The sequence below is a fragment of the Neomonachus schauinslandi genome, chromosome 13 (genome assembly GCF_002201575.2).
Source record: "Neomonachus schauinslandi chromosome 13, ASM220157v2, whole genome shotgun sequence".
Lineage (NCBI taxonomy): Eukaryota > Metazoa > Chordata > Mammalia > Carnivora > Phocidae > Neomonachus > Neomonachus schauinslandi.
Window position 1 is genome coordinate 63697407 of NC_058415.1, and position 14399 is coordinate 63711805.

The 14399-nt window shown below is 40.7% G+C and overlaps 1 protein-coding gene across 1 annotated transcript; it reads right to left on the minus strand.

Moving 5' to 3' along the window:
* Positions 1-6609: 6609 nt before the first annotated feature.
* Positions 6610-12107, minus strand: BAAT (bile acid-CoA:amino acid N-acyltransferase). Its single transcript, XM_021691623.1, has 3 exons — positions 10694-12107; positions 10229-10431; positions 6610-7200 (listed from the first exon to the last, which is right to left on the minus strand). Exons 1-3 carry the CDS (start codon positions 11361-11363, stop codon positions 6610-6612), a joined length of 1464 nt encoding a protein of 487 aa, XP_021547298.1. The 5' UTR covers positions 11364-12107.
* Positions 12108-14399: the final 2292 nt, after the last annotated feature.

Sequence of the window (14399 nt, forward strand, 5' to 3'; positions counted from 1 at the left end):
AGAGAGCACACAAGCAGGGTGAGTGGGAGAGGGAGAAGCAGGCTTCCCACAGAGCAGGGAGCCCGATGCGGGGCTCGATCCCAGGACCCTGGGATCATGACCTGAGCCGAAGGCAGACGCTTAACAACTGAGCCACCCAGGCGCCCCTATATACCACATCTTCTTTATCCATTCATCTTGCCCACCTTTCTTTTAAAAAATTAGGTTGTGCAATTTGTCCTTCTACACTGCCTCAGGCCAAATCCAAAAGAGGGTGGGCTGCTGTGATGAGGGAAGTACCTGTGATCATGATAGTGTTCAGTAGCAAAGAACAGAAATTCCCAATGTAAATGGCTTCAACAAATAAGGAAATTTATTTAATCCAATAACAAGAAATCCAAAGGTTGAGCATCCATGAAAACAACATAATTAGAGCCTCGGTTCCATTTCTCTGCAACTCATTTGGCTCAGACCTTGTGTGTTGGTTTTGTCCTCAGACTGGCCTCAGTGTATCATCAGCATTAAGATAAAACAACATCCAAAGGGAGAGTCGCCTTTCTTTGCTTTTTTTTTTTTTTTAAGGTTTTATTTATTTGACAGAGAGAGACACAGTGAGAGAGGGAATACAAGCAGGGGGAGTGGGAGAGGGAGAAGCAGGCTTCCCGCCGAGCAGAGAGCCTGATGTGGAGCTCGATCCCAGCACCCAGGGATTATGACCTGAGCCGAAGGCAGGCACTTAACGACTGAGCTACCCAGGCGCCCCGCATTTCTTTGCTTTTTTAAGATGAGAAAGACTTCCCACAAATTCCCAGAATGTCTCTTTCAGACAATCTTCGTTTTCTTCAGATGTCTCTGACATCCTATTGACAAGAATTATGTCTCATGTTGGTGTCTACACTACTTACTAGATGAAGGAAAAAAACCACCATGATTGGTCTACACCACTTAGCACTCACCTATGGGGGCTGGAGTAAGTCTAGAATCACTGAAGCACAAGGACACATTTGGGTACTATTAGAAGGGAGGAATTTTAGGCTACCAAGAGTACATGCCACAGAGTTTTGAAAACAATATAACTTTCTACCAGAAGCAACAGTAATCTGTGAAGAGCACATAAAAAGGATGAGACAACAGATTAAATGTGTTTCTATAAAAGGCACCCCCCCCCACATGTATGTATAATTATAAATCCACGTATGCATTAACAGTTTCTTTATATTTATAAGCAGTTATCAAAGTAGATATTACACGTTTTATTTAGCCACAAAGTCGAGGTGATTTGGGGTTGGTGGCTGTCTGAACAAATACAGTTCAAAAACAGAAAAATCAGAGTTAATAATCAATATATGTTATTATAACAAAAAACTCAGAAATTCCAAATAAAGGAGGATAAGAGGAGGAAGCATGCATTACAGAGCAAGGTAATAACCGCGTCTGCATGCCTTAATACCCTCTTGTCCCAGCAGTCCTGACTTTCTAAGCAGCCCACTTCTCCACATTAACGGTAGTCATTTGGAGAGCAGCAAACGTGCCATTAGAAGCACTTTTACAAGTGTATATTCATCCACCAATTAGCTTAATGTGGCCGCTTTCTGCATATTTTCTACCCAGGCTTGCACAAATCTTATTAATATTTCCCCCTAGCGCTTTGACAGATTACCTTGTCATTACGCATCCTGGAGCCTTTTAAACAATATGGGTAAACTACTGTTTGTGAGGTTAATGACAATTATCCCCTAATTACTGCATAAGTCACTCAGTCCACTTTATCTCATAGGCAGGGTTCTGCTCTGTGTATCTGCCATTTTGTCACTGTAAATGAATCTTGTATTGCTATGTTTATCTGCCACTGCCTTGTAAATTATACTGACAGAAGAATGAACAAATTACTGCATGTCACACTTAAAAACTGTTTTTTAAAATAAAAAAAAAAAGCTTCGGAAAAAAAAAAAAAAAAAGGATGAGACAAGAATGTTCAGTCATGGTGTAATAAAGAGTGGCAAGCCTTAGGAATAAAGAAATCCAGAGATTGAGGCACTGCCAGATCCTGTATTGCAAATTATACATATTCAAAGGCACATAAATCTTTGCCTTTGAGGTAGACTGTCTAACCACCCTAGAAAGGGAATACTATAGAGTGAAAGTATTGGGACTCCTAATTACACATAAATAGGAAGATACGTTGTATCCTACGTATTTATTTAAACCAGAGGGACAGCTGCAGTGTGCCAAAGGACACAAGGAAGGAGAGCATAGCTCAGAGAATCAAAATGCCTGGACAGGTCAATTCAAGAGTAATCTTGGTCCACACGTTCAAGAAAACATTTGGAATGCGTGGGGAACCAGAAAAGCCCCTCCCCCCACTCACAATTTTCATTTGTTACGAAAACAGTAGAGGGAATAGGAAACACACGTGGGGCAAACTGTGCGGATTGGCAACTCAGTAGCCCTTGCCAATAATGAATTTCATTTTTGTTCACCATCTGCCAAGTGGACATGTTCTTCAGCGATGCTGGGCCCATAACATTAAGTCTCGATTGTCTAAGCTGTCGTGGTGATCTCCCTTCCCTTGCTTGCGATTGCTTTAGGCATACACATGTGACCCAGTTTTAGCCACTGAGACATGGGGAAATCTAAGAGATCTTCTTCATGAGATACCAGGGCTGGTGGTCAACATCTTAGAACATCTTAGAACAGGGGGGCTAGCCTAAGAGAATATGTTAACCTGTTAAGGATGGCAGAGCAGAAAGATAGAAGGAATTCAGTTCATCATGACATTGCTGAACTGGTGAGTAAACCAAAGCCATCCTTCCTTTGGATTTCTTTATATAAGAGACAATAATTAGCCCATTGTGTAAACCACTTTTAGTCCGATTTTTCTAACCAAATAACAGCGGGAAACTAAATAATGGAGATGGAAGCTGAGATCCTAGAAAGCCTTGATAGAAGACCATAAAGAAGATAGGTTTCATTTTGCTGAAATCAGATCCCTAAAAAGTAATATCCATGTGGTGCTGGGATAAGTGGGTTTTCTTAATCCCAATGGCTTATACTGCTTTTTAAATACAATGACAGTAACCTGCACAGAATGTGGGTGTGTTCATGAAGGCCACAGGTGAAAGCAGGAATAAGAAAGGATGATGTAATGATCTATCTGTAAAATGAGAACAGGATATGTACAACATGGTGACTATAGTTACTAACATTGTACTATATACCTGAAATTTGCTAAGAGAATAGATGCTCTCACCACACAGACACACACACACACAGATTGATAACTATGCGAGGTGATGGATTTGTTAACTAACCTAATCGTGTAATAATTTCATAATATATATGTATATCAAATCATCAAGTTGTATACCTTAAAATTTATACAGTGTTATTTGTCAATCATATCTCAATAAAGCTGAGAGGAAAAATGAGAACAGGCTTTAAGGGAAAATTAAAAATAATGATCAACAAAATAATACCCAAGAGATGAGCTAAACAGCAAATTGGACACAGCTGAAACACAAATTAGTGAGGTGAAAATTCAACTGTGAAGTTCTCCAAGAATACAGGGAGCTGGGGATGGCAGGGAGAGGTACAAAAAAAAGTATGAAAGAAATTTAATATTCATGGAGGGTACATTCAGAAACTCCAAAATTCTCTGGAGTGGAGTTCCAGAAGGTGAGAGTAGAAAAAATGTAAAGGTTAAAGTGATCATAAAATTCATAGAAGCAAATATCTAAAACAGGGCACCTGGGTGGCTCAGTTGGTTAAGCTTCTGCCTTCAGCTCAGGTCATGATCCCAGGGTCCTGGGATTGAGTTCCACATAGGGCTCCCTGCTCAGTGGGGAGCCTGCTTCTCCTTCTACCTTTCCTCCCTGCTCGTGATCTCTCTCTGTCAAATAAATAAATGAAATCTTTAAAAAAATAAATAAATAAAGCTGAAAACAGCCGTCTTGAGTTTGGAATGGCCCATACAGGACAAAGCAAAATTAATAACATAGTAATGATAAACCCACCCCTACTCATTTCTTGAAGAATTTTCAGAACACTAAGAACAAAGAGAAAATTGTAAAAAGCTTGCAGATACAGAGTAAAAGAAAAATAAAATAGAATTGGGAAAATCTGAACTAAAGGAGAAAAAAAATCCCACAAAGAAGACTCAGACTTCTCACTGACAACAATGGATGCCAAAATAAAAAGATCAAGGTCTGTTAACATCAAATTCTACAAGTATAAAATTCATTATTGCAAAGTGAGCAAAATAGAGACATTTTTAAATTTGCTAAGATTCAGGTGAATAGGAATCTTTTAAGATAATTACTTGAGTTTATCCTTTAGGAAATGGCCAAGTGGAAGATAAAGCCAAGAATTTATAGACAGGCTGTAAAAGCAGAAAAGACACATTGAAGCATAGTTATGTTAAATATGTATTTATTGTGAAACCAATCAGTAATCTGAAATTAATGGGGCTGCCATGGAGAAAAAGATTTAGTATATGCTAAAGTTCTTGCCTTTGGGGGAAGAAAGGTAAATATATTGATTGTATCTTTTTTTTTTTTAGCTTTTTATATGAAAAATTACAGCCACACATAAAAAAATATTATAACAAACTTCACTATAGCCATAATCTAGAAGTAATAATTATTCACATTTTGCCATATTCCTGCAGTATTTTAAAACAATTCCCAAATATCTCAACCCTCCACCTTTAAATATATCAGTATGCATCTTTATCTAAAAGTGACTTTTTACATAACCACAATACCATTATAACACCTAACAAGATAATAACAATTTCACAGTATCATTTAGTATCCATTCCATATTCAGATTTTTCTAATTGTCCCCAAAATACCTTTTTACAGTTATTTTGTTCAAACGAAGCCCACAAATAGCATTTGGTTGATATGTCTCTTAAGTCTCTTAATGTTTGATAGTCCCACAGCTCACTCCAACTCAAAAAAAGCGGGGGGGGGGGGGGGGGCGAATCCCACAAAGTAAAAAAATCCCGAATTTTTTCATGCAACCAGCTTCTGAAAAAACCAGGTCAGTTGCTAATTAACTTATGGTGAGACCAAGTTATACAATGACCCACAACCTGGATTTGTCTGTCTCTTTATAGGATTGTTTAACTGGTCTCTAGCCACTGTATCAATAAGAAGTTTGATCTAAAAGTTTGATGAGGTGCAAGTTTAATTGCGTTGTTAGAAGTAATCTAAGTAGTGCTAGGCACTCCACATTATATCTCATCAAGAAGCACATTATGTAAAAATGACTATTTTAAGAGATGCTAAGTTTGATCAGTGGGTTCAGGTGGTAACAATCTCATCCTCCACTGCAAAATTCCTCACGCCTTCCCCTTGTGATCAGTAAGTATCTATAGTCTGATACCTTGTGCTTTGGTAAAGTTACTCTTGGATTTAAAGGGTGGGGGAGTAAATCAGAAACTATCTAGAAATTAACAAAATGAGAACACTGCCAGAAAAATAAACACAAATTGGAAGAAGGAATGAATTTATTTTAAAACAACAGAAATCAAGGAATCAGGAGGAAAAGACTTGACCAAAAAAACAAACCAAAAACTGTTCTTGGAAAAGATCAATAAAAATAGAAAAATATTTGGTAAGTCAGACTGAGAGGAAAAAAGAGAAAGCATGCAAATAAATAATAGGGGATATGTGCAAAATTATAAGTGAAAAAATTGTTCTAGAAAATATGGGTGAAATTCTGAGAAAATAGGAATGACCAGGTTGGCTCCAAAAGAAATTTTAAAACCCGTGTTAGTCAATATGAATAAATCATCTAGTAAAATTAGATGCAAAAGCAACATGAGTCCATTAATGAATGTAATTCACCACATTAACAGATTGAAGGAAGAAAGCATTATGAACAACAACAACAACAAAAACACACAAAAAAGAACAAAAAAACCCCCAAAGAACAAAAACAAAAAAAGCATTATGAAAATAATTATAGCCAATTCTGATACACTGATCGCTGCATACCTGGACTGTTGTAATTGCTTTAACTATATTAACTAACTTCAATAACTAATTTCAATAAATGCTATAAAGGCATGTGATTAAATTCAATCCCATTCCTGATTAAATTATAAAAAGAAATATATTTTAGGGATAAAAAGAAACATCACTGTTCTGAGAAAAAAATAAAGCATCTATCGGAAATCTATAATGAGCGTTACATTTGTTGGTGGCCTTAGAACTTTTCATATCAAATGTCAGAAACTCAATTTTAAACAGAAGTTACTTGTTTTTCCACAAGTAACTTGGAAGTTCCAGAGAATTCATCTAGATTGGCAATACCTGGGTCCAAGGGATCCCTACCTGGTAAACAAAAGATTATTCAATTTGCAAGGGTATCACAATTTTGAGATAGCAATGTACCCTGGTGCATATAAACTAAGACTCAGTTTACAAAAAATTCAAATCACATACAAATTTGTCAGATATTGAACCTGTGCCCTTGGCCCTTGATTTTTGCCCTATCTCCTTCCAACTGATTCAAGATAACTGTGACTCTAGAGAAGTCAGAAGAACCCCCTCTTCCCATCATCTCCTTGCCTTATTCTCATTTTTTATGTCTCCCCACTTCATCATCACACTGAGCCCTGGCTCAGAGTTTCCTACTGGTTTGAATAAGGTGTTGTCTGAAGAATTTCAGCATCTCTCCCCAGGAGTGCTCCTGGGCTGCAGCGTGGGCAATGCGGTCCCCTCCCCAGAGCAGGAAACAAGAGTTCTTGTTTGGGGAGGCATAACACAGGGGTGTATAGGGCGGCTCTATGAGATGGCCCGCCCCAGGGTACGCCAGCATCCTTCCATTGTTTCTCCCGTGGCTCCAGAGCTGGTGCAGGGCCTGCTCAGCATGCTCCTTGCTATTCAAGCATTCATCATTCTCTCCCACCACGAAGAGGATCGGACCCTGGGCCTTCTCAATAGGAAGCACGCTCTGCTGATTCAGTTCATCCCGGGGGTCTCCCCTGTAGTGACGGAGTCGCATAGACCCTGAGATGTCATACTGCATGCGCTCCATAAACGAGGGGATGGGTGTTATAACCAGATCTTTGTACCTGAGCGGAAATTCATAGATGGCATTGGGCCCATTGATGCAGATGGTGGCTACCACCTGCTTCAGGAAGCAGGCCATGGCCAGTCCGATCTCTGCACCTTTGCTCACAGAGATCACTCCGATTCCTGGCATTTGGACCTGCAGCACAAAATAAAGGGAACCCATCAGATGCCACACTCGAAGGAGCTGCCCTGCAGGCCAGCAAGCTAGTGTCATGGAAACGGTCAGACAATATGGGATGGGAGTCCTAGCGCTGGGGTTTACCAGCTTCTGTGACTGAAAGCATTGCCTCCTTGCCTTCTGGAAGCCTTATTGTCTTATGGGAGTGATAATACTCCCTACCCTGCAGGATCGTTAGAAGGATTTAGTGAAACAATAGAAATAAAAACTCTTCATCAAAGGCAGAGTTCCATAAAAGCAAAAAGAGTTTAAATGCACCAGCAACATTCAACATCACCTGTAGAAGCAGGTAAACTTAGGAATCAAATTCTTCTTTCCAGCTAGGAAAAGAGGTTTCCCGGGTTCTTTTGAATACTATGTAGGTGTTATTCATGTTTAAATAGCAGTTTATGGCTGCACAGGTTTTGCACATCCGTTAATCCAAGAGCTAATCATGGAACCATTGGGAGGGTAAAGATAAAAGACTCGGATTTTAGAAACAATTGAATTCCAGCGCCCCGTCTAATAGGAAAAGTGGTAGGTCGTAGGAAGGGGTCCTTAATTCTGTGGAAGGCTGAGGGAGCAGAGGGAAGGAAGAAGTTTGGAAGATGAGTAGGGAAAGGAAGGGCATTTTGGACAGAGAGAAGCAAATACATAGCAGCCTGATATGTTTACTTTGCTTATAGTTGTATGCCCAGCACCTGTCATCAGATCACCTAAAAAAAAAAAGTTGTTTTTTTTTTTAATTAGAGCTTTCTGAGATCCAGTTTTCAAGTTTCTACTTCAATAGGTCTGAGTGGGCCCAAGAAACTCATACTAGCGCATATCCCCCAGGAAATCTACGTTTGGGAACCATCCATAAGAAGAACGGACTTGGGAGCGAGGGAGGAGACTATCATCACTGGAGAGGGGAAACTACACAATGGCTATACCACAAAGGGGCAGTGATGAGGGAGCAAACTAAAACAGTGGCAGGGAGCGTGAAGAAGGTGTGACGTATTGAGAAAGATTGGGGAATAGACCCTAGAGCACTTCGGGACTGGTTGAGGATGCAGGGAAGGGAGAGAGGGGAAAAACAGATGGGCAAGGATGACAAGGTGGATTTATCGAGAGTTTACTGTATGCTGGGTCCTCAGCTAAGTGCTTTACACATAAATTGTCTCAGCTTGTCCTTCCAATAAGAACCCAGAGATTCAGGAAGTCTGCAAGTCTTGCTTAAATTAAGGTTACAACAGTATCAAGGGGCCGAGGTGGGAATTGACTCTCTTCTGATGATACCGAATCTAAATTGAATTTTGTCAATTGCACTTCCTCCTCAGATAATGTCACAAATAGGGGCATTTGAAATGAAAAAAAAAAAATTTTTTTTTTTAACTTGAAAATTTTATCTGGGATTTAATTCCTTCCAAACAATACTTTAAAAGAGAGCCAAATATGCTTAGAAAATTCACACATATATTTGATGCCGATGATGGCAGTAACACTGAAGATGAAGATACTGATAATACTCTGATAGGAGACAGGGCCTCATGCCTCCTAGAGAAGAGTCAAGGCTCTCCAGAGAGAGAATGATCCAAGTCACAGAGTCAGGATAACCTAATGGTCTGTAGCAAAGACATTGCCACAAGGGCTGTCTAGTTCTGACACATGACTTAATTTGAGTGTGCCTTCTCATCTGAAAAATGAGGATGTCCACAGTACTCACATCACAAAGTAACTGTGAGTGTTAAATACGAGTGCTTTTAGAGTATTTAGCAGAGAGTCAAACAGAGTCGTTTAATAAATGTTGGCCGGTATGATTGTTTTACCATGACAGGTTGAGCCATAAAACATAGCTGATATTTGAACGTTTTCAAACTGGAAAACCAGAATTATTATGTTTCAACTTAACAGAATGTCAACCCAGACACCTGACCATGTCTATGTGTCTGTTTTTAGTCACTAACACAAACATCAGTACTTCGAGACCTCTTCAAGAGGTCTAGATTATAATTCATCTAATATTTAATTCCTAGAAAAAAAGCTGGATTAAGAGATGTACTAGTTCAGTCCTTCTCAAACGTGAATGTGCATCCAAATCACCTGGGGATCTTGTTAAAATGCTGACCGGGCTGCAGCCTGAGAGTCTGTATTCAAATAGCTCTCTGGTCATACCAAGGCCTCTGGACAGTGGACCACATTTTCAATGGTACAACAATACTTGACAGAGTACTAAAATGATCCTTCCTTTCTAGATTCCTTTCCCAGCTTGGGGCCTTGGATACTTACTTGGGGCTTAGTTCTGCCCCGAGATCTGATACTAACTGAAGAGCTAATTCAGCTAATCTGATGGTGCAGCCACCTCCATTCTGCTGATAATTCTGCTCTGATCCTGTGGCCCAGCTCTAAAACTGAACTTCTGCGTGTTCTCAGTCTCAGGAGCATTACCCCATGCAGAGACAATCATTGAAGTTTGAAACCACGTCAAGCCAGAGAATTCATCATTTGAGATCAGTGGCTGATAAAAATAGAAGAGCCACTGATGAATAAGTCACATGCACTTCAAATGTAAGGAGTCTTGGCTTTTTTTTTTCCCCGCTGAAAATAACCATAATCTATCCACCATTTATTGTCTTTTGTGCCAGGAAGCTGATCGGCAACCCAACAATCCTACAAGGTCGACATTATCATCCCCATTTTTTTTTTAAAGATTTTATTTATTTATTTGAGAGAGAGAATGAGATAGAGAGAGCATGAGAAGGGGGAGGGTCAGAGGGAGAAGCAGACTCCCCGCCGAGCAGGGAGCCTGACGTGGGACTGGATCCCGGGACTCCAGGATCATGACCTGAGCCGAAGGCAGTCGCCCAACCCACTGAGCCACCCAGGCGCCCCTATCATCCCCATTTTAAGGGTAAACTGTGCTATGCCCAAGTCTAAACAGATTGGTAAAATAGGCAAAACAGCCATTTCTGATTTTTTTTTTTTTGCTATAATGTTGCAAGGTAGAATGAAAAGTATTCTAAATTACCTTGGGATGAGCTAGTAGCAAGTTAGCAGCTTCCTCAAAATATTCCAGGTCGATCTCCTGCAATAAATTGGGCAGATCTTCGTAGGCAAAGTAGGCCAAGGCCAGCACCGCAAAGCCGTGTGCAGCCAAAAGACTGGCCCGAAACTCAATCAGACCCCCTGCGCCCCCAAACAAATCCATGACTCCTGGGAAAGGACCTTCCCCTGAAAGCAACAAAAAGAAAGAGAATGGGATCAGAAAGAGTGGAAAGAGGGTCAAGTGGCTGAGAGGGGAAGTACAAGGTGAACAAACTGAATTCCACCTTCACACACACACACACACACACACACACACACACACACACAAAATGGCATGTTGGTTTTAAACTATTGTGAGAAATACTAGTTTTCCAATAATGTGATGCCATTTGTTTTTGTTTTTATATTCATCAACAACATTTCCTGTATCACCAACGATTAGTCTCACCTGGAGGCAGGAAAAGGGCTCCTCGCACCCGACCTTTTCGGATCTGAATACGCTGTACCCCAGGGGCTGAGAACCAGCGCTGGACCACCTGGCTGGCCATGGGCTCACCTATGATGGAATCTTGGAAACAAACTGAGTCATACAGGTTCAGAGTGACCCAAAAGGGGCTGTTCATCACATCCTTCTTAAGCAGCCTCCTGAAACCCTTCTGGGGCTTCAGAGACCAGAAGAGGCCCATCGGGTGGACCCCCACGTAGTCGCCTCCACATGCAGGAGCCTGCATTAGGTCCAGCTCACCAACCTCGTTCGCCTTGTAGAAGGCTTTGGACTGGAACACATTCCCCTTCTCATCCTTCAGAGACGCCGTTAGGGTCACCAACTGCATCGGGGACAGGCCTGTCACTTGGATGTGCACTGACTCATCTGCGAGGGCGCTTGCTGGGGTGGCTGTCAGCTGGAACATTGGCAAGTCACAAAGGGACCAAGCGGTATTCCCTGCCCTGGAGGGGGAGAGGAGAACTTGGAGCTGGAGACCGAAATCCCAGGAGAAAGATCGAGACAAGGCTTGCGTTAGGTCTGGCCAAGCTCTACTTCTAGAGACCTCACGCAAAATATATAGAACATTCAGAGGAGGGAAAAGACGACGTGCAAGAGGACTCATTATTCTCATTTTACGTATGAGGAAACGGGTTGAATGACATGCTCAAAACCTCATAAATAATTAACAGTAAAACTGGAAATTCAAGCTAAGGCTGATACCCACAGCCCCCTCTCTTATCCATTATAACACTGTAGTAAACCTTCATTTTATGGTTTGGGGTAAATTGAGCTTTAATTCCTCAGTTGAGATAATACCCGTGTGACCTACTTCACAGGGTGTTTGTTAGGATCTAAGGAGGTAATGCATGGAAAAGCCATTATAGGAAGGATCAGTGCTACTTTTCAAGCCACATACCTACCTGGGTAGAGTTACATAAACAAGAAATATACTATGGTGTTGTGTATTTTTTGTTTTAGTCTCTAAATAAGACCAACTTGCAGCTTTTTTGTGTGTGTTCCCATTATTTATTCCTTTTAAGGGAAAATAAACCTCCATGATCTTGTCTCTGCTTTTATGCCTTTCTGATGGACTGATAAACGTCAAAATGTCATTTGTGGTAAAGAGACTGTAAAAGACATTGGGTCAGCTATTTCGTACTCCGCTCCATTAATGAGCAAAATTTGGGGTATTTCCTCCTTCTTTACATCCTTTCTCCTTTCCTTTCTTCTCTCTCTCCTCACTTTTCTCCTTTCTTCATACCTCATACTCAACAAAAAAAAGTTGAACCTATTTACCGATAACAGATGCAGAGTAAAATAAGAATAAAATAGAATTGGGGAAGTATGAACCAAAATCAGGCATTGGTCAAAGAAAACCTAGAGCATGAAAAGTAAAGCTTGGGCGCCGGGGTGGCTCAGTCGTTAAGCATCTGCCTTCGGCTCAGGTCATGATCCCAGGGTCCTGGGATCGAGTCCCACATCGGGCTCCCTCCTCTGCAGGAAGCCTGCTTCTCCCTCTCCCACTCCCCCTGCTTGCATTTCCTCTCTCGCTGTGTCTCTCTCTGTCAAATAAATAAATAAAATCTTAAAAAAAAGAAAAATTTAAAAAAAGAAAAAAAAAAAAAGAAAAGTAAAGCTTTTTGCGGGCTGTAAGTTTGGCACCGAATTAGTGACAGCCAAAGGAGAAAAGGTAACTTGGTCAGTTCCATTGTTCTAATTATTATCATAGAAAAAGTTACCAGGTCCTCAAGGGAAAGGAAAAAGAGATGTCTTTCCAATGTTTAGCTCTATAAGAAATTTCTTATATGAAACTTTGACATAGGTATGTGCCATTTTTTTGACAAAATCTTGATACAAATTGTAATGATAGAAAAGCCTCCTAAAGCCCAGGGATGGAGACTCAGCAGCTATGTTGAACCATGTGACTTCAACCTGGGGCCACTGCGCATTGGATCAGGGCTGAATACCTGATTCAAGATGTGCCAGGGATGTTTTCCCCTTGCCTATTTAGAATGGGGACCCAGAGATCACCAGTCACTCTGATTTGTCAGAAATTCCCCATAATGGTCACTCTTACTCTATGTGTACGTTTTTGCTATTTCCACCAAAGTGTGTGCCAGAGATTAGATGAGAGTGACATTCCTATAAGAAGCAGTTCTCTCAAGAAAATGATATGGATTTCACAAAAAAGGAACCATGAAACAAATAAACGAGAGAGAGAAAGACCACTTGTCAGGCCAACAGTGTGTGCTTGTGAATGCTGTCTCAGGTTTCCCTACCAAAGACAAAGAAGGGACCAGATGATCAGTAACCCCATAGTCATTGACCCTTGCAATATGGGCTAAATAAAGTCAGTGTCTTTCACACCTTGTATCTTGTGATGGGTGTACCTTTGTGAGGATTTTGTAAGGATCCAAGGCAAAGTTTGACAGATTGCCTTCCCAGAAGTTGGCTGTGAATCTAACAGACCTCAGACTTATCAAGCCTCTGTGCCATCATTCCCTTATATGCAAGAAACAAGAAGAGCCAGAATTAAAATACACACATACACAACACACATGTGAAAGAAGACTTGGTACCTATACACCTGGGGTTCTGAGGAACCCTGAGGTTTTATGAAATGTTACTAGGGGTTTCCACTAGAGCTCTTAATTGAGAAAAAAAGAAACTGTTTTTGAACTTCAAATGTCATGTGATTATAGTGCACATAATGATGGATAGTGATTGAGTGGTCCTATTAGTGATTTCTTTACAAGTTTTTCATCCCATGAGGGCAGTGTGAAAAAGGATCATGTTCATTTTCGGTTTTGGATCCAAGAGAGAGGAGGCCCTTGATGGTTAGTGAGCACTCTATTGCACGGGGAGGAGGATGATAGGCTGATGATGTTTGCTTCTCCTTCCTCAATCACGTACTCCAAACTCCCTTTCCACTTTGTGAAATGAGTTAGGGTAGTAAACAAACCCTGCTGCTGTAAAGGAAAATTGGAGGGAAATTTGCATTCCGAAAAATGAATTCTTACACACTGCAACTCCTCTGAGCTCTGACACTTTGCTATTATTTGTAAGCATTGCAAAGTGTGGACCGAGTAAGAAAGGCATTGTAAAGTAGGGACAGGATCAGAAGAGCATTGTAATAAGGAATTGTTTTTTTCAAGAATTTTTCTCAGGGCACCCAGGTGGTTCAGTCGGTTAAGCGTCTGCCTTCGGCTCAGGTCATGATCCCAGGGTCCTGGGATCCAGCCCCACATCGGGCTGCCGGCTCAGTGCGAAGCCGGCTTCTCCCTCTGCCTGCCCCTTGAAAATAAATAAAATTTTTAAAAATCTTTGAAAAAAAAAAGAATTTTCCTCCCTTTGTTATTTATTATGCCACTCTTTTGTATTTTAGTAAGCATTTGCCTTTTATAAACATGTCTGATGGTCCAATAGGCTGATTTTTGAAGATAAATTTAAAGTGGAGGAAGAGGATTAAAGGACCAGACACATGTCTCATGAGATCAGAAATGGAGAATTACCATCTTCTGAGTCATTTCACGAGAGTCGACATGCCAAAAAGTCTGTCTTTACAATGAAGCTACTAACCAATGGGATTTACACTAGCTGGTAATATAAGTTGTCCTGTCCCATGTGCATTGTCTTTAACAAATAATTTTAAAATGCAGCGACAGCT